Raw genomic sequence first — 20,945 nt, 5'->3', positions numbered from 1 at the left:
CTGATATTAATTTTATATCAAGTGTTATTATCAATCAAAGTTGATCAAAATGTCATTTTGGCGTCTGGGACGGCCGTCTGGACGAGGATTTGAGCAAACGCGCCGACCGTGGGTGCAACAGGGGAACGAGACCCGGGTCCGATACTCTGGGATATTAATTAATAATATACAGACTAAATAATTAGATGATGACATCTCTGATATTAATTTTATATCAAGTGTTATTATCAATCAAAGTTGATCAAAATGTCATTTTGGCGTCTGGGACGGCCGTCTGGACGAGGATTTGAGCAAACGCGCCGACCGTGGGTGCAACAGGGGAACGAGACCCGGGTCCGATACTCTGGGATATTAATTAATAATATACAGACTAAATAATTAGATGATGACATCTCTGATATTAATTTTATATCAAGTGTTATTATCAATCAAAGTTGATCAAAATGTCATTTTGGCGTCTGGGACGGCCGTCTGGACGAGGATTTGAGCAAACGCGCCGACCGTGGGTGCAACAGGGGAACGAGACCCGGGTCCGATACTCTGGGATATTAATTAATAATATACAGACTAAATAATTAGATGATGACATCTCTGATATTAATTTTATATCAAGTGTTATTATCAATCAAAGTTGATCAAAATGTCATTTTGGCGTCTGGGACGGCCGTCTGGACGAGGATTTGAGCAAACGCGCCGACCGTGGGTGCAACAGGGGAACGAGACCCGGGTCCGATACTCTGGGACATTAATTAATGATATACAGACTAGCTAATTAGATGATGACATCTCTGATATCAATTTTATATCAAGTGTTATTACCAACCAAAGTTGATCAAAATGTCATTTTGGCGTCTGGGACGGCCGTCTTGACGAAGATTTGAGCAAACGCGCCGACCGTGGGTGCAACAGGGGAACGAGACCCGGGTCCGATACTCTGGGATATTACTTAATAATATACAGACTAAATAATTAGATTATGACATCTGGGATATCAATTTTATATCAAGTGTTATTATCAATCAAAGTTGATCAAAATGTAATTTTGGCGTCTGGGACGGCCGTCTGGACGAGGATTTGAGCAAACGCGCCGACCGTGGGTGCAACAGGGGAACGAGACCCGGGTCCGATACTCTGGGATATTAATTAATAATATACAGACTAAATAATTAGATGATGACATCTCTGATATCAATTTTATATCAAGTGTTATTATCAATCAAAGTTGATCAAAATGTCATTTTGCGTCTGGGACGGCCGTCTGGACGAGGATTTGAGCAAACGCGCCGACCGTGGGTGCAACAGGGGAACGAGACCCGGGTCCGATACTCTGGGATATTAATTAATAATATACAGACTAAATAATTAGATGATGACATCTCTGATATTAATTTTATATCAAGTGTTATTATCAATCAAAGTTGATCAAAATGTCATTTTGGCGTCTGGGACGGCCGTCTGGACGAGGATTTGAGCAAACGCGCCGACCGTGGGTGCAACAGGGGAACGAGACCCGGGTCCGATACTCTGGGATATTAATTAATAATATACAGACTAAATAATTAGATGATGACATCTCTGATATTAATTTTATATCAAGTGTTATTATCAATCAAAGTTGATCAAAATGTCATTTTGGCGTCTGGGACGGCCGTCTGGACGAGGATTTGAGCAAACGCGCCGACCGTGGGTGCAACAGGGGAACGAGACCCGGGTCCGATACTCTGGGATATTAATTAATAATATACAGACTAAATAATTAGATGATGACATCTCTGATATTAATTTTATATCAAGTGTTATTATCAATCAAAGTTGATCAAAATGTCATTTTGGCGTCTGGGACGGCCGTCTGGACGAGGATTTGAGCAAACGCGCCGACCGTGGGTGCAACAGGGGAACGAGACCCGGGTCCGATACTCTGGGATATTAATTAATAATATACAGACTAAATAATTAGATGATGACATCTCTGATATTAATTTTGTATCAAGTGTTATTATCAATCAAAGTTGATCAAAATGTCATTTTGGCGTCTGGGACGGCCGTCTGGACGAGGATTTGAGCAAACGCGCCGACCGTGGGTGCAACAGGGGAACGAGACCCGGGTCCGATACTCTGGGATATTACTTAATAATATACAGACTAAATAATTAGATGATGACATCTCTGATATCAATTTTATATCAAGTGTTATTATCAATCAAAGTTGATCAAAATGTCATTTTGGCGTCTGGGACGGCCGTCTTGACGAAGATTTGAGCAAACGCGCCGACCGTGGGTGCAACAGGGGAACGAGACCCGAGTCCGATACTCTGGGATATTACTTAATAATATACAGACTAAATAATTAGATGATGACATCTCTGATATCAATTTTATATCAAGTGTTATTATCAATCAAAGTTGATCAAAATGTCATTTTGGCGTCTGGGACGGCCGTCTGGACGAGGATACTATGTAGCTGTTGAGGCATTAAAAAAAAAGAAAAGCAGAGTTCACGGCAAGAAACGACCACGCTTATTCTGATACCGCGCTATTTTTATACACTTTTACACTTGTCAGTCACGCGAAATTTTCACTAGTTAAATCAGTCTGCTTCGCAACTATTAAAGATACCTTTTGAGGTGAATGAACGACCAATGAATGCCCTGCGCTTCTGCTCAGCTTTTATTGATATATCCCATTACCAGTTGAGTCCTATCGTGCTTGTGCACGTGTTTGAATTATTTTACTTGTAAGGAGCTTCAGTCATGCGCGTGGTTGAAAACATGATGATCCCCCAAGCCACAACAAAGTGTGTACTCCTGCAACAAACATTTCATACTGTGCTACAAACCAAACACGACACATAACGATTTCGAACAATTCAGGGAAAAGAGGTACCGACGCCCCGGCTGGCCGTGCCCTTCGGTCTCTCTTGGCCATTTCTCCTTGTTTACGACACTTGCGAAAACAACAGGAACGCAAAAAGCTTGGTGAGCATTTTTACGCCTTGAGCGTTTGGTCGGTGAGACTACCACATTGATAATTGTACCACATTTGTAGCGTGATTGAACGTTATCTGACAGGTATTTGAGATGTCATAAATTAATATAGTTGTCTGTACATTTTACACTGACGTGCGAATCTTTGAAAACCGTGGTTAATTTCGTTGTTCTACTCTGGAAGAGTGATTGAGGTTCTAGTACAAAGGCATGGCTCCTTCAATTTTACAGAATATAATAGGGAAAGTCGCAACGTGCCACTGGCATGGTGGTTGTCACTGGTGGCATGTGACGATACATTTTGTATTTACAGCATTTTAAATATACCTCAATGACGTGGTTGACCCCGCTCACTTCTGGAATTCATTCACCCCGATTTTAATGTTCTTTGTGTTTTAATGTTTCTTCTTTGCGGTAGCGAAGTATAAGTAAATTAGACGCAACAATGTTTTATATGTGAAAGCACAAGGCGCAGACAATTGTAGTTTACACATGCTGTATGGGATTTATGTGCTTTTCACAAGTCATTGCAAATGCATTGCTATACCTCAGAACTATAAATAATATGGGCATAATTTGATGGTTGAATTTTCCTGTGACGTACACTACCTAAAAATTTCTACAGGCCTTCCACGTGACAGAGGTTGTAGCCCAGTTCCCTGTCCCAACTCCCATGAAGGGAGAACAGGATGCACGGACAATGCCATTCTTAGGTTGAACGCGACAATGGAGGAATGTCTGACTCGCCGGGAGAAGCAATGCGACGAGTGAATTGGGGTCGGTTGAAATGAGCCGGTTGTTTCTTGCCAAAGAACCGGGACGCAGAAGTTGAAATAAGGGAATTGTGCACCCCGCTGGACAGTTTGCTCTGGAACCACAAAAAGGAAGCAGCAACCTTCTCCCCAAATACACAAAGCAAAGGCATCCCAGTGGAATTTTTAGTTTGGTTTTCTGCAGTACAAGCTAGAAATAACAAGTGCGATGCAACAAAGACGTGAAATGTAGTGTTTCCGTGTTTTCAAGTTCCTGGCCTGATACGGGCCTGAAACGTTAAGAGTCATATGCACGTACGAAAGCGTGATGTGATGTGATGTGATGTGAATAAAGTAAAAATGGGAATGTTAGTTTCGACGAAGTCAACGTACGAAAGCCGTGATGGGCGTCTGCACTTGTTGTATTGTATGCTATTCTCAGAGTTGCACGCGTTACTCTAAAAACGTAACTGTTACTATAACTCTAGTGGCAGAAGTGATTTTTACTATGTTTGCACAGTACGTTCTCCTGGGACAATAGTTTATTATTACTGGGTCTAGGACATTTCGGTGCACGGACGTTTTGGTGCAAAGCGTTACAGCGGCGGGGGCTGGAGATCACTGCAACGTCGGTTCCGGGAAAAATGGTCCCAGGAATGGCTGCCACGATGTCGACATATCGTAATAAAACAAAGGGAAGAGGGCGGCTTGGCATAAAATGTAGTGCTGTAAAGGAATTTGGTTTACATAGAGAAGAACGTGCTTTTTGGTTTACTATTATAGGTTTAATACCTATTCTGCATGTGATCGTGGTCTGTCGTGGCTTTTAAACTTTTGGGGCATTTTCTTTTTTAATATTTTGCGCCCCATGTTGTAGTCGCTGCTGTACAGATATTCATTTTTCTTTCCTTTTTCCAAGAGTAGATGAAGAATTTCTTTGTCATTTTGTAGTATTATCTCGAAGTGGGTATATTCAAGGTACTGATAACTCAACTCAACTCATTTTATTGCAACAAACAATATCAATTATGATATTATACAATTTTAATTCAATTTGTTGAGGACTTGTCGGTTACCGCTTTGGTGTAAGCATTTGGTTAGACGTTATTTCCCTTGTATTCCAAAAAGCTTACCAAGTTACCATGTCGCGTTCCCGTGTTCTGGTGTCGATAAAAACTCTGCACCTTCCCGCTGCCCTTCAAGTTTCCATAAATGGAACAAAAGTCTTAAAGCATGGAATAAGCCATTTTATCATATTATGGCCATCCCCGGAGTGATTCATTGTGATGAATTATGTTAAAAATAATGCGGTCCGCAGTAAACGAAACACTATACAAAAAAAAAAAATTGACTTGAGCGACAAAAGTAACACGTTTAATGTACTCCGACTTGCACTACGCATAGGTTCAGTCAGTCAGCTTTTGCTCTCGAATTACGAAAACAAAAGATTGAGGTGAAACCACAGAAGCAGTATACAGGGTGTATGCTCTAAAGTGTCCAGAAATCATATTTAAAGCGAGCGATAAAAGAAAACCAAGTGGTACTTTTCTGTTACTTGTGTAAGCAACAGGTACTGCTTTCTCAAGTAGCTAAAAAATGGAGCTCGTTTCTCTTTTATCGTTCGCTTTAAATAAAATTTCTGGACACGTGAGAGCAAGCACCCTGTATAATTGTCAATCACGTAATTTATTATTTGAAATTATTTTATTATTTTAGGACACCGCAATAATTTTATGGCTAGCGAGTCTAACAGCTTTTGGAGGGGCACCACGGTAATTCTATGTCGTTGTTTAGGCCTTGAAAATACGCGGCCATCACCGAGGAAAAAGTATGTAGAAATACAATGGGAATAACATCTAATCAAATGCTTCCACTCAAGATCTAACAAATGGAATTCAAATTGCATAGTATCCGTACCTTGAGGATACCCTTTTCGAGATAATACTCACTACAAAATGACAAAGCAATTCTTCATCTACTCTTGAAAAAATAAGCAAAAAATAAATATCTGTACAGCACCGACCAGAACGTGGGGTGTAGAATATTAAGAAAGAAAATTCCCCAAATGTTTAAAAGCCACCAGAGACCACAAACACATGCAGATCAGGTCTTAAATTTATAATACACAAAAAATACGTAAAGCACGTTCTTCTCTATGTAAACCAAACTCCTTGACAACACTACTTTTGATGCCAAGCCGCCCTCTTCCCTTTATTTTGTTACGATATGTCGACATTGTGACAGCCATTCCCGAGACCGTTTTTCCGGGATACGTCAGCAACGTTATGCACCGAAATGTCCGGATCCGATGATGATGATGATTATTATTATATTATTATCATTATTATTAGGTATACTGTTGCCACCAAACACGACACATAATTTTTGAAAACAGGACGCACGTAAAAATCCTGTTGAGCATTGGTCCGCCCTAAGCATTCGGACGGTGCCCAAATGTCCGGTGAGCAAATGTCCTGGATCCCGCTGGGTGTAGAAAAAAAAGGTCGGTGGTTGCGTGGGCGAAAAATAAAATAAAAACGGTCCCGCAGGCTCCTGCACGCTCAAAAATGCGAATCCTGGGCATTTGCTCACAGTACGAAAGCTCAAAGCAGACAAATGCTCACCAAGTCTTTTGCCCGCTGTTTTCTCAAGTTATGTGTCGCGTTCAGTGACACAGTACAACAGAAAAATGTTTCTTTCAGGAGAACACACTTCGTTGCGGCTGGTGAGGGAGGGCGGCTAGAGAGGAACATCAAATTTCAACGTCATGTTTTTAACCACACGCATGACTGAAGCATACATGTGCACAAGCATGGAAGCGTGGTAGGACTCCCGTACTAGTGGGTTATGTCGGTAGAGGCGAAGCATTAGTGTAATAATCTAGTGTATTTATCGGCCTTTCACTTACTCCTAAAGATATATTTAATAGTTGCGACATCCTCTTGGAACTCTTTATTTTTCGGTCTTGTTATAATCCGCCCTTCGACTTTTCGACATAAACTCATTAAAAACAAATGTGTCTCCGAACTTTAACAAATCGGGAGAACAAATGGTAGCACCACCTGGTCAGTTGTGATGTGTTTCATGAGCCGTGCGAAACCATGCGCTTGTACTTTTGGGCGCGCAGGAGCCTGCGGGATAATTTTTTTCTTTCACATCCACAACTACATTTTGTCCTACTCCCGTTAGTCCGTACACCAAAATGTCCGTACACCGAGACGTCCTGCACCGTGGGGCGCGGACAATTGCTCACACACACACAAAAAAAAAAGATTGCTGAGGCCGGACAATTGCTCACCACAGAACCGTTGAAGCCGGACAATTACTCACCGGGCCTCTCACCACACTTATATTGTGATTTGATTTCGCGTTTATGGCGCTTGACTTTTTAATGTTAGATACACTTCATTTTTAGCTGTCTAAGTTGCTTCAAATAGCTAGGAAATCCACCAGTGAAGACGGGGAGGCGAGAGGTCGTTCAGGCGAGAGATGCAGGCACGCTTGAAGAGTCTTTGTCAGGACCTGCGTCCATGGGGCGTTCTTATCGGATTTTTTTCATGGGGGGGGGGGCAGCCCTGTGCTTCCAGCGGGCGGGGGGGCAAAGCATGCAACCACCTTACCGCATTCCGTGGCGCGGACTGATTATGATAATATTATGACATCTGAGAACAAAAATCGTGACATATAAGTGCGGTGAAAGAGGCGGTTAGCAACTATCCGGCTTCAGGAGTTTTTTGGTGACCAATTGTCCGGTGAGCAATTGTCCTGGATCCCTGCACCGTAATGTCAAACACAATAATGGACAATGCTGTTGAAATTGTCAATCCGATAGTCTGAGACGGCCCCGTAGACGACTGAAAAAGCGAAGGAGGGGACGACACATACACACACGAAGCTCGTTCATTGGTATCGAAGAAGTGAGCCCAGTACGAGAAATGTACCTCTGCAGGAAGAAACAGTGACCTGCTACATTTCAGAGAATAGCGTTTTTGAGTACATGTCTGTGGTTTCACGACGGCCTCTGTTTCGGTTTTCTTTCTGTCCTCAGTGACGCACTAAAGAAGACGACATGCTACGCTGACACATTTTATTTGTCCTTGTATTATTGATGACTTCGATCAAAAGTGAACTGTTTTCACCTTTTGCATAGATTGAAATCTTGCGAATACACCTACTGCGCAGTAACTGATACTGCACTTTATAATTGGAGATTTAAAAAAAAAAAACAGATGATTATATTTTTCGTGTAATGACAAAATTTCTTCTAACTGTAACATTTGTTAGGAGCACAGCTAACAATACGGAATACACGCAGATATCGAAATTTCCCCGTATACTGTAGGGCGATCAAGACAAGAAACCTGGTACCGAAACCAGAACTTTACTCTGAAACGAGCTTGTTTGTTTCTTTTTTTCCTTCTAAAACATAACTCGCTAGGCTGTGACATATTCTCATTTTCTCATGACGATGCTCACTAAACCATAGCGGGCAGTAAAGGTAATGCGGTTCTTTTTTTTCTCTTTTTTTTTTTTTTGTATTCACGGACATCGATATACCGCGTAGGCGCGCACGGGACCTTTCTCTTTTCTCCCATAGCAGCTCGGACTTTGTTTTTTACACACCATGCGCTATCACTCAACAAAGTTCGTGAAATTTCTGTTTGGCAGTCCGAGAGAAACCTCGCAGACGATTTTGTCAAACGCGACTCCTTCGCAGGGGGAAAACGACTGGCAAAATCTCAAAACACACGACACGGCCAAGCTCTACTGGTTTTCACAGCTTTGTTGGTGTACTTGAAGATCTAGGCCAGAAGAGCACATTGTACTCCGTTGTGCGTATGGCAGCGGGATTACCGACGGGGTATCGAAGAGCACAAGGGAAAGGATAGGAAGAAAGGGGGAAAAGAACATGAGGGAGAGTTGAAGGTAGATACGCCACGTGGTGCCACTTTCGTGAACTAAATCGGGGTGTCCGCCAATTCTGCTCATGCTCCCTTTGCGGATGTGCACTTAGACCTGCAGCCTGCAATACCCGTTTCAGCCATTGAGCAATCGTGTCCCTAGAGGCAGCATCATGAGGTTTGCGGGTAGAGAGTAGAAGCTGGATTATTGCTTCCCGGAGTGGTTCTGTTCTAGCTACAAAGATGGTCGTCAGATGAAAGGGCAGGAATGGGGTGCCTGCATGTCTTCCTTATACTCCTGCAAGAGCCCAACCATCTGGTGAGAGAGGACAGCTGTCGACAGAGTAAGAACATGACCAATCTGTAGGACAACTTGACTAAAGGGAGCTCAGTGTCGCCACGTAACGAGCGCAAGTAGGACGTAACGCTTGAAATTAGCCACAGCTCTGTGTGCTGGGGATGTGTTGTAGATCGAGACGAGGGGGTGTCTACCCAAGTCAATGCCCCCTGGTACAGATTGAGAAATTGCCGACCTGTATACGTTGATAGTGCAATAGGATAGGATCATGGAAGGAGGCAATTAGAAGCCTCTGCTGATAAGGGTATTGGAGCGTCCCAAGTGCCTCGAGACAGTGCTGTGTAATGTAAGGGGGCAGGGAAAACCTGTTTGGATAACGTACTTCTCAGAAGGTTGGAAAGGGATTCCATCTTTTCGGGTGGAAGACTGACGGTTTCGGTATTGAGCGAGAAATGGCGGAGGCACTGACATGGAAGAGTGTGGGACTTTGCGGCATTGACCTGGAAGCCAAGCGATGTGAGGACTGATTACGAGGTAGATTACAACCCGAGTGCCCGAAAGAAGGCCAGGAGTTTTGGGAACACCTGCGGGCCAGAAACAGTGCCGCGACTGTAGACTCTCCCTCTGTTGGCCGGCCCTAGGGGGTGCCGAAAAGGGATTGCTGCTGGCCACTTCAGTCCAGTGAAGGGCCACATTCTCTTGAATGCTCGTCAAAAAATGGCGCCCAAATAATCGGGCTGCGTTTCTGCTGCTTCTGGTTCTGGTAGTGCCTGCAGCGTGGACCGGGAAGGCCGCTAGAGTACGCTCTTTCAGGATGAGGCGTTCGGGCTACGATGGCAGTGGCTCTGGTCACCGCCTCTGCCGGTCTTCGACCGCTCCAGCGAGGAGAACTGCCCTCCAGCAGCTCCAGGTTGGAATCCTGTAGCTGCTCGAGTCAGTATCTCATGGTGGGGTCTGTTGAAGCCCCCACGGTCCTCATGGCTGGATCTGGCGGGGCCCCCAAGGTGGGGTTTGTCGAGGCAGATTCGGAGCTGGCCCCCAAGGCGGGGTCTTGCGGGATCTCAAAATCTCAAACTTCAAGATTTCAAACTTTCAAACTTTCAAACAAGAAAGATCAAACTTTCTTCTCCAGTGACTGGCACCTCTTCCAGACCGTCAAATATTACATTTTGCCGGTGTGCCATAGAATCTTGCAGGAAGGCGACAATGGCAGCGAGCTGCTGCTCCATGGCATCCATTCGTGCATCACGACCAGGGAAGGCCATTTCTAAAGAAGGCAGAAGAGGATTTGTTGCAGAAGGCACCCTCAGGGAGGAGCATATAGGAATTCCCCTCAGAGGCTCGAAAAGGAACCAAGGGGGACGCAGTCAGGAGAAGTTGGATTGCCTCGTAAAGAGCCACTCTCGAGCTCTGTGCGGACCAGCACAGAGGAGGTACAGAGTCAGTGCTCTGAAGCGGGCTTTTATCGAACGAAATTTGCCATAGCGCTATGGGAGAAGTCACACATGTGGCAGGGTAATACAGAGAAAAACTTATGCCCTAAGCGAGCTAGTACAGAAAGTATGCTCTAAATGTGATGAATCACGCCCTAAACGGGCTTGTATGGTGCACGGTGTGTCAAGGAAATTATTTGCGCCCTAATCGGGCTAGTTTTGAGGACGGCCTGCCCTAGCTAAAGTTTCTTGTGCTCTAAGCGGGTTAGCATTAAAACACCTGCACGAGGCAAGGTAAGTTTCAGGATGAGTAGTTTTGTGATCCATGAACAACAACCGAAAGTTGTCAGGAAAGATCGCCGATTTGAGAACCGGAGGTGTACAGAACGAAAAGGATGACACTAAAACGAAGAAAAACAGTGGGGAGCAAAAAATATCTCGCTCGGAGGGAAATTGGGCGACTTGGGAGAAGGGAAGTGCACAGGGTTGAGTCTCCTGATCTTCGAAGGCGGCTATTTCTAGAGGAATCTGAAGGGAAACGCTATATGATACACGATAGTAAGTGCTGGAGTAGACTGCGATATAATGAGGAGTAGGAGTAGTATAGGGCTTATGAGAAACTCCAACATTGCCGGGTCGCAAAAGCTGCGCGGTCTCTCCGGTGGGTGGCGCGGCCAAGCGGTGCCACCGTCGCGCCTGGGCAGACTCCTTTCGCAATTTTTTTTCCCGTGCGCGGTGGGTGTTTTACATGCAAGTATAGACAACAGACATACAGAAAAGTACAAGTTGAAATATATTATATATTATATATTATATATATATATATATATATATATATATTATATATATATATTATATATATATATTATATATTATATATATATATATTATATATTATCAAGGAGGTATCACACAGAAAGAATCAAAGCCTATACATACACAATTTTATTATTGGCAATCATACACACAAGTTTTCAATGAATCTATATCATTGCGACACTAACAATTTCCGACAGCCAACATTACCATACAGTTGGGACTTTCTTATTAAGTGCTGTAAGGAATTTCGAGCACAATAGGGAAGCTAAGTTGCATATGCTTTGTTCCAACATGACACAACTTTTAATTAACTAATTTCTTATTAAATACGCAGACTTAAGGAAATAACTGGAATTAGAAACAACACAACACGATCAATAGCCAGCACTAATAGAGAGAGCCAAACCGCCGCATCGTCCAACACGCAAATAACAGTGGAAAATAATATCGAAATAATTCTCAAACAATCGATCAAAACGAGAAACTTTGGACTTTCTTATTAAGTGCTGTAAGGAATTTGGAGCACGACAGGGAGGCTAAGTTGCATATGTTTTGTTCCAACATGACACAACTTTTAATGAACAAATTTCTTATTAAATGAGGCGTGTGACGTGGAAAACGTTCGGCAACACACCTTCCCGACGCTAACGCGCTACTGCAAGCGAGTGTGTTGCTTGTTTCGGGAAACGACTTGATCGTCGAACGTCACACTTTTTCTTACAGTTCCAAGTAAACTTCCTCCGAAAAAAACTATCAATCTCCACGGCAATGAGAATCCACATTGTGTCGTAGTGTACAAAGAAATCCAACTTTGATTAAACCTTAGTGTGTCGTCAAGTATCATACGCGTATCTAAAGTTTGCGTATTGTGAAAATTACGCACTCTACAATTAATTTCGTAGCTTGCAACACCTGGACAAATTTTAATTAAACACTTACTATTGTGTGGCAGTATCTGTAATATAATGAATGCAAAATACTATTTCCTAGTGATTATGAACATAGATTATTTCAAACTCCACCCTATTGTCCGTATTCCCTTCAACGTATAGTTTCTACAACAACTTTGAAAATCTACACGATTAGCGTTTAATGCACAATCAAATGTGATGTATAGGGTGTCTGACTATGGAAAACTTTTTAATCTATATCTTTCAAAATATCAAACTTGTAAGAATGTTTGATTGTGAAAAATTTAAACAAGAAATTATCTTTGGTGTACAGTTTGTATTTTTACCTCATTACGAGCTAAAAACCTCTAAAATTAATGTATGTCCAGTGTAATTAGAATTGTAGACTCCGCCTGCATCTGGTGTTTGAGACGCATCATTCTGTCATACATTGACAAAAGAAGTCTTTCAATTATGTATTTGACAAATATGATAAGTTTTCGCATAATATAATCATTTTTGTAAACAAAAAATGATGCATCATGTCTAGGAATTTCATTGATCGATTCGTCCCCCGTCAGTTGTATCCTTCAGGCGTTGTACAGAGCGTAGCCGGTTAGAAAGCTCTTTGGCAGTACGCTCTGATTGCATATGGGAAGAATTTTTGTATGTATAGCAATAATTGTTCTTAATCTGTTTGGATCATACTAAATGCGATCAAAAATCAATCTGTATATGCCCGGATATGACTGCCAATAACAAAATTGTGTACGCATTGGACTTGATTCTTTCCGTGTGATACCTATTTAATGCTCTGGAATCATACCGGTAATGAGTAAGTATTGTGGGAACCAAGGTTCCCACTCCCGGGGCGTCGGCCCGTCCGTTCAGCGACCAAGGAAACGCAGCACAGCCAAATAACCAAGGAAAAAAAAGGTTTATTACCAATAGTAACAAGGAACCCCGCCGATCTCTTGATCGCGTACAAGCTAGAAGGGAACTACCCAGTTTCCCAAAACCCTTTTGAGGAGCTTGCTCCGACTGCAGCGCCATCAGGCCGGTTGCTCACTCAAGTGCACGTGGCTGATAAGCTCCCACAGTATATTCTTTATTATATGTAGTGTTTTGTTTCTTCTGTTTGAGGTCGTGAAGGTTTTTCGGCTGTTTTTTTTTTTTTCCTTCTGACGTTGGCAGTATAATTGGCTTTAATATATACAGTCAGACCTCGTTTTATGAACCCTCGATATACGAATTCCCTCAACTTACGAACGGCTCCACAGGGAACCAAACTTTTTCCGTGTATTTTGACCTCGTTTTACGAACCCTCGATATCCGAACTATGAACGGATTACTAGGGAACGGTCCCAAAGTAGCCAAGCCATTCTGACCTCAATATACGAACGGGCGTTATGAACGTACAGAGGACAGGCCAATGGACCGGGGGATAATGAAAGTTCCTCAGTACATGCTGCCAAGGTCAAACATACAATGTCCCAACGCCACTAGGTTCCACAAACATGATTCACCATTTCCTGAAAGAATAATTCCGGCGTTTACAGCCGAACGATTGTGAGTTTTGGACCAGGTCTCCGAGATGGAAACATCTTGCCATTCCAAGAGAAGGCGTTCAGTCCTGACAGCCGGTGACAAGCGTGATATTTGCCGTTGCAAACAGTCTCATCCGCGCGCGATACGGTACTTTGAGGACCGGGTGGATGAGTCAAGTGTCAGACTTCTGTCATCTCTTCTAAACAGGATAGACCCTGCCGAAAGTATGGTGCAAAGCACAATTACGCAGTATTTTCAATAATAAAACTTATTCAAATCAATTTCCCGTGGTTTTGTGAGGTACACCTCGGACCTCGATTTACGAATACCTCGATTTACGAACGATTTTCTGAGAAACGAAGGGTGTTCGTAAAGCGAGGTTTGACTGTATATATTTCAACTTGTATTTTTGTGTATGTCTGTTGCTTGCATGTAAACCGCCCACACGCCACTCACAATGCACGGAAAAAAATTGCGACAGTAGTCGGCCCAGGCGAAAAAAAAAAAAAAAAGCGTGCCTTTGGCAATGCTTTGCGGGGTTGCCGGCTCTATAATTGCATGTAAACCGCCCACCCACCGGAGAGACCGCACAGCTGTTGCGACCCGAAACATTCGCGACGGTCTCGCCGCCCTAGCGGCAATCTTGAAGTTTCCCATAAGTCTTATACTACTAGTAGGGTGTGAATTCTATTGCCCTGTGCTCGAAGCTGTCCATGCACCCACTTCGGGGTATACCACCAGAACAGACTAAATCCTCTCCTGCAGTGAATGCTGACCTAGGCGGTTTCAGCATAATGACGCGCTTCTTTATTGCAGGCCTCTCAAGATGTTTACCCCAAATGGCATACCTAACGGCGCTGCCTTCCGTAGATCAGGTGCGTTGCATACTAGGCCGATATTTTAAATTTCAAGTGATTCAATTTTCAGTGAACAAGTGTCATCATCCACAACGTATTCTAATTACTGGAGGTGCTGGTTACCTTGGTTCCTGTATCGTACCCTTGCTCCTCGACCAGAATTACCACGTCATCGTTTACGACATCTTCCGTTGGGGCGTCAGTCCCTTACTTCCCGTTGTGGGTAACAGCCGTTTAACCCTAATTCATGGTGACGTTCGGGACGTGGAAGCACTGAGCAAAGCAATGGAGAACGTCGACGCCGTCATTCACCTTGCCGCCATCGTCGGCTACCCGGCGTGCAGCCAAAATCCGGACTTAGCAACTTCGGTGAACGTGCAAGGAACGCAAGCTGTGGTCCAGTGCATGCTTCCGCATCAAAAACTCGTGTACGCGTCGACTGGTTCTTGCTACGGAGCCGTCGCTAATGGCTTGTGCACGGAAGACACGCCGATCTCTCCCCTCTCTTTGTACGGTCGAACCAAAGCGGAAGGCGAAGCTGTCGTCCTCGAACGCGGCGGAATCGCCTTGAGACTGGCCACCGTGTTTGGAGTCTCACCGCGAATGCGGATCGATCTTCTCGTCAATGACCTCACACAGAGAGCCTTGCAAGAAAAGAAAATCAACCTATACGAAGCCAATTTTCACCGAACATTCATCCACGTGAAAGACACGGCTCGAGCATTCCTCTTCGCTTTGGACCACTATGGCCGGATGCAAGGTGGAGCGTTTAATGTTGGAGACGATTCCATGAACATGACTAAAGGAGAAGTGGCCAGAAGAATTCAAAAGAAGGTTCCTGGCTGTGTGATTGTATTCTCTGAGGATGGAGAAGATCAGGACAAGAGGAACTATAGAGTATCTCACGAGCGCATTCAAAGGCTTGGCTTCCATGCCCACATAACTCTTGAGAATGGTATCGATGAACTCATAAAAACGCTGCCACACATGTCGTTCAATGAATTGGCGGCCAGCAGAAATGTTTGCACTTAATAAAAACTGCTTCTTTTCGAGGTGTCTTTTTGTGGTTTCGGCCACCTCGGCAAAAGCGGGTACGCGCGTGCCCAGCTGCCATGTTTGTTGACATGAAAACATCGTGGCTACTTGTGCTTATGTACGTTGTAGGCCTGCAACTTGGCCAAGATTTTCCTCGCAATGCCTGGTTGAGTCGTCGGCTGCATAAATTCTTCCCACCGGAAAAGCATCACCGAAACAAAGATCTTCTTCTTCTTCAGCCAGGGGGCAGAGGCCGCTAGCCACAAAGGGCGATTGGCCAGGGCAGTGATGGTGTTGTAGTGCTTAAAGAGCTAGCGGTGAATCAGCCGGCTAGAGTACGACATCCTAGATAAATGGGAGGAATGGGAGTAGCAGTTGCGATTTTAGAAACGACGGTTGAATGTAATAAAGGCAGCGATGTTGGATGCCACAGCCCAGTTCCACCTCCCCGAGTGTGAGGCCCCGAAAGACAGCAGGGAAGACAGAGAAGAGGGAGCGCCAAGCCTGGACAGACCAAGTAGTCTTGGCGTACAACCGACAGTGGACAAGAAAGTGCTCCACAGTCTCGTCCTTGTCGCAGTGGGCGCACGATTGTGAGTTGTGAACCCCAGCACGGTGTAAAAGTTCAGAGGGAGGGTAAGGCATCGGAGGCGTGTCAGAGTGACTTCTATGTAGCACAGCAGTCAGGACGCCATGATGGTGAGCGGCGCCCAGGTAGCTCGAGGAGCCTTCGGAACCTTGCTCTTACGACTTCAGCCAACGGCGGCAAGATGTCGATAATTGGCCCAGACAGGGACATCTTGGCCAGGCAGTCAGCTGTCTCGTTGATGGAGATGCCACGATGCCCAGGCGTCCACGTGATGGCGATCTCCGCGATGTGAGAGGGAACGAGAGATAGCAGTGTACTAGAAGGATTGGACAAGGATGAAATGACAGAGAGTCAGAAAGAAGCAATATTATCTTTCTGAACGCGGCAGGAACCATTCGCAGTGCCAGCACAATAGCGAGGAATTCACTTTCAAAAACCGGGGTGTAGTTGGGAAGGCGAACCTGGAAGCGTCCGTCTAGGTGGGAGAAAAGGATCCCGACACCAGCGCGTACGTCCAAAACAGACGCATCCGTGACCACCACCAGGTGGTCGGCGAAGCGGCGAATGTGGTCAGCGAGGGCAGCCTCAAGCCTGCGGGGGCAGGCGTGACTGACACCAGGTCGAAAAGCCTCGACAAACTGCACGGAAGGGGATAGAGGCGGGCAGAGGAACTAGATCTGAGCCAGAAGAGCAAAGACAAGCTGGGGGGTGTTCGATCTACGCCACCGTCTGCCTAGCCAACGAGATATGTCACGAAGGGATTCGTTGTGCCTGAGCGCCAGAGGACTCGAGCGTCAGGCGAGAACCGTGAGAAGACGGAAGCGAGAGGGGGAACCGAGCTTCCGAGTATAGCGCATGGTTGGACGTGTACTTCGGAAGGCCTTCTTCTCAATCGATAGTGGGGCAGGTGAGAGAAGAGGACGCAGCCGAATTCCAGAACAGGGCGCACGTAGCATTTGTACATGTAGAGCAGGGCAGTCCTGCGCGTGCCAACGCGGGTGCCTGAGCAGCGGTGAAGGATGGTTAAAGTCTTCGCAGCTTTCTGACTCAGAAGATCAGTGTGGTGGCACCAGTCCAGCGTACCAGACACCGAGGTACTTGAGCAGGTTTGTTTGGCGGATGGGCTCTGTGCCAATTCTCAGGTCGAGTGTCACCAGAGAGGTGACTGATAGCAGGGAACAGGATCACCGCTGATTTCAACACGTTGAGGGACAGGTGGACGGAGTGCATCCATGCTGACACGGAGGGTTTGTAATGTCTCATATAGTGTATGAAGGGAAGCAGATGAGGCGAAGAAGGCGATGTCGTCTGCGTACGTCATAGTGTTCAAAGGGAGCGAGCTCATCAGGATGTTGAAGAGAAGAGGAGATAGGACGGACCCCTGAGCTGGGCGTACGACGAGGAGCAGAGCCACCCATCCGAACAGAAGAAGGATCTTGCAGTGAGGAAGTTGCTCACCCACCGCTGTCATACTACGCAGAAGGACGCTATGCTCAACACTGTCGTAGGCTTTGGCAACATCCAGGGTGACAAGGGCAGAAAGTTGTCCCGCGCCTGACGGATCTGACTTCGCATGGGCCATCCAGATGGAGCAGCGGGGGCGAAAGCCGATCTGACTGTCGTTGAGGATTGACGACGCCTCCATGAAAGAAGATAGCCAGTGGTGCAGGATGCGCTCAATAGTCTTACAGAGCACGGAGGTCAAAGCAATTGGACGAATATGTTATCTATGACGAGCCCCCTCGAGGCGATTTTCTTGACTATATTCTGGCCCCCTTCCAGTCAGCCGGGATCCATGAATGCTCTAAGGACGCATTGACGATGTTCAGGAGTTCCTGGGGATGGGACGACCAGGACCGGGAGCAGATCTCGGGAGAGCGTGGACAACGGAACCAAGCTCCTCATCTGTGACTGCGGGGAGCCGTGTGAGGAGAAAGAGCGGGGCTGCGGGGGACCAAGTTTTGGAGACAACCCTCTGGCGGCATCCTCAAGCTCAGCCTTCACATCGCTGTCAGACGGGACGGAGAGGTTAGAGGATGAGAAGGACCTGCGGATATAGGCGACATGCCTGTGCAAGGCCTTCTTGTGTTGGACAGGAAAGAGTTACGCCCATTATGGAAGCTCTTCCAGTTTGTGTAGCACGTGTTTCATAGGACCTGTTTCCATGCAGCTTTGCGGCGTCGGTAGGCAATCTTCGTTCCACCAGGGGGCGCTTTTCAACATGAAACGTGGGAGGGCAGAGCTGCACATGCCTCAAGGAGAGATTGCCGTCTCACCGACACAGTCCGCATGGCAGGGATCAACACATCCAAGTATATAGGGAGATATGGTAGCTGTCAACGGTCTTCCATGAAGACAAGCGTACCGCCGGAGAGCACAGAGTGAGTTTGGCAGCACGGAGCGCCAAGTACCACGGATCGAGGAAAGTGAGAGAACCATCACTGGCAGATCCAGTTCCACAGCTCTCTACCATGCAAATCGGTTTTGTGGCCCCATATGACATGATGCGAGTTCAAGTCACCGGCGACCACATAGTCCGGAGACACACTGGCAATAACACCGCTGAGTGCAGATGATGACTGGAAGCCGGCTGGGCAGTAAACGTTAATGATCGCAAAAGATTTGTCACAAGGGCTGGATTGCGAGAGTCTCACAGTGTGCGGAAGAGGTCTGAGACACAACAGAAGAAGAGTGCACTAATTTTGAGGACACAAGCGTCAAGAGACCGACGGGTTTGTCTAGCCGGTAAACATGAAAACCAGGACAAAAAAAAGTTGCGTTGGGGAACTAACCAGGTTTCTTGCAAGAGCATTACGTCAGAGGAGCAATGGGAAACAAGCGTGTGGAGACCGGAGCAGTTGTGACGAATGCCACTGACAGCCCCAGAGATTGCAGAAGTGAGAGGCATAGCGCAAATAGAGTTGATTTCCTCTCTCATTTTAGATTTTCAACCGCGCTGTTGATCAACTTTTGGAGTGTGTCGTCAGCGGCTGAGCGTTTCTTCAGCGATGACATAGCGTCAGCACGTGAGCAGTGGCGTGTGTCCATAATGTCGAGCAAGCAGGCATGATTGATAATCAGCTGGGTGTGACCCCCGCACAGGGCGGCGTATACTGTCAAAGCAAGCAGCGACGACACCTTGCGTGAGATTTGCAGTTTTTACAAGTGTGGCCGAAGCGAAAGCAACGCTGGCAGTGACCGCAATCCACAGACCGACCGCGTCGCTCATGATCTCAGTTGTCTCGCTTTCGACATAAGCACAGAGCAGATCGATAAAAAAGTCGATTCTCAAAGATGTGCTTTATCGATTCAATCTTGGAATCGAAAACTGCCGTGGGCAATGCTGTGACGGAGCTGCAAATGTTTCCGGCAAAAGCGGTTGGCTTCAAGCACAAGACATTGAACCATATATGTACATCCACTGCCTTGCACACACGTATTGCAAGATTTCTGCACCAAAAATTCATGTGTGTCGGGATTTGATTCTCACGTCTACACTATACAGGGTGTTCAAAATTAAGCTTTCAGTAGCACTTTATAAATAGGCGAACAAAAGAAAACTAGTGCTACTTTTTTGTTCCTTGAGTAAGAAACAGGGGCTACATAGTTAGCAGCACCGGTTTCTTATACAAGTAGCGTAAAGTTATCATCCGGTTTCCTGTCATCGCTGTGTTTGCGTAGCGCTCGTGAAAGCTTAATTTTGAACACCCTGTATTTTGGATTCTATACATGTCTACACATTACATTCGGGACTTGGGTGTATGCCAGCATTCAGTCTTTGCACACTAGCTTAGTAATGAACACAGGCATGCAAATGCTTCTTTACGGAGGCAATCTCTTCCTCCGCAAGGTAGACTCTTCCTCAGGAACTCGTGCTCCTAGAAAAAGCCAAGTAAACGTAGCTTTTCTAATTGTAAAAAAAAAAAAACTTTATAAGAGAAGCGATGGCAATGAAACTCATCCTCATTCAAAACAAGACAAGTTGCTGGACGAATTGAAGCAAAGGCGATAACAGTAACTCCTAATTCCTGTGAGACATACACATTGGCGCAGTATTACGCCAACAGCAACTGTGGAAAGCGTGAACACCTGGAAACTATGCTTATTGGTGGCTCGATGAGTGGTCGCTTATGATGGCAGTTGCGCCACTTTACAGAAGGGATAAAATGATCATTCCGTCAACACCAATTAGACGGAAAAGTCTCAAGTTCGGATTCGTGCATATCTCGAACGATATGATGTTATTGCTGAAAAACAGTCTTGTGTTGGAAACATGCTGAAGAGAAATTATTAAATACACATATGGCATGAAATTATGTCCAAATATATACGCATCATCTCAAGGTCAAGATCAATGTGAGGGAATTGATGCTGCATGCTATTGAAGGAAGATAAATATTGCACAGACCCGGCAAAGAAGTGCCATGGTGCCTAGAGAAGGGTACAGCAGCGCAAACACGGCGCCATAGTATTTACGTTACTTTTATTTGGTAGCGATTGCGGTATCGCGTTACTTTTGAAATTGTTTAGCGACGCGACGTTTTTGTTGAGTAGCAGGCACCGGTATTCCGTTACTTGGTTTTGGTTGCGAATGTAACACGTGTCGCTAAGCGAAGGACGCTGTTTTGTTTCCATCTCCGATACTGTTACCAATTGTGATTTCGGTGATATGCCGTTGTTAGTTCCGTTACCACTTCTCTCTTCGCTGTAAATACCTCATGCCCTGCAGTGCATACATGTGACGTATGAAAGAGGAGGTGCAGCGTGCGCAATAAACAATGAAAGATGAAAGTCACTGAAAAGGTTAGCCAGCTGTAGGACTCGAACCCACATCTTCTG

At 45.4% G+C, this 20,945-nt stretch overlaps 1 protein-coding gene across 1 annotated transcript; it reads left to right on the top strand.

Moving 5' to 3' along the window:
* Window positions 1-8,959: 8,959 nt before the first annotated feature.
* LOC135377211 (GDP-D-glycero-alpha-D-manno-heptose dehydrogenase-like) lies at window positions 8,960-15,534 on the top strand. Its single transcript, XM_064609505.1, has 3 exons — window positions 8,960-8,981; window positions 14,442-14,500; window positions 14,553-15,534. The coding sequence occupies exons 2-3, from the start codon at window positions 14,452-14,454 to the stop codon at window positions 15,512-15,514; spliced, it is 1,011 nt and encodes a 336-aa protein (XP_064465575.1). The 5' UTR covers window positions 8,960-8,981; window positions 14,442-14,451; the 3' UTR covers window positions 15,515-15,534.
* Window positions 15,535-20,945: the final 5,411 nt, after the last annotated feature.

This window comes from Ornithodoros turicata, chromosome 1 (assembly GCF_037126465.1).
Source record: "Ornithodoros turicata isolate Travis chromosome 1, ASM3712646v1, whole genome shotgun sequence".
Classification (NCBI taxonomy): domain Eukaryota; kingdom Metazoa; phylum Arthropoda; class Arachnida; order Ixodida; family Argasidae; genus Ornithodoros; species Ornithodoros turicata.
This window is presented reverse-complemented; position numbering and strand designations above follow the sequence as displayed.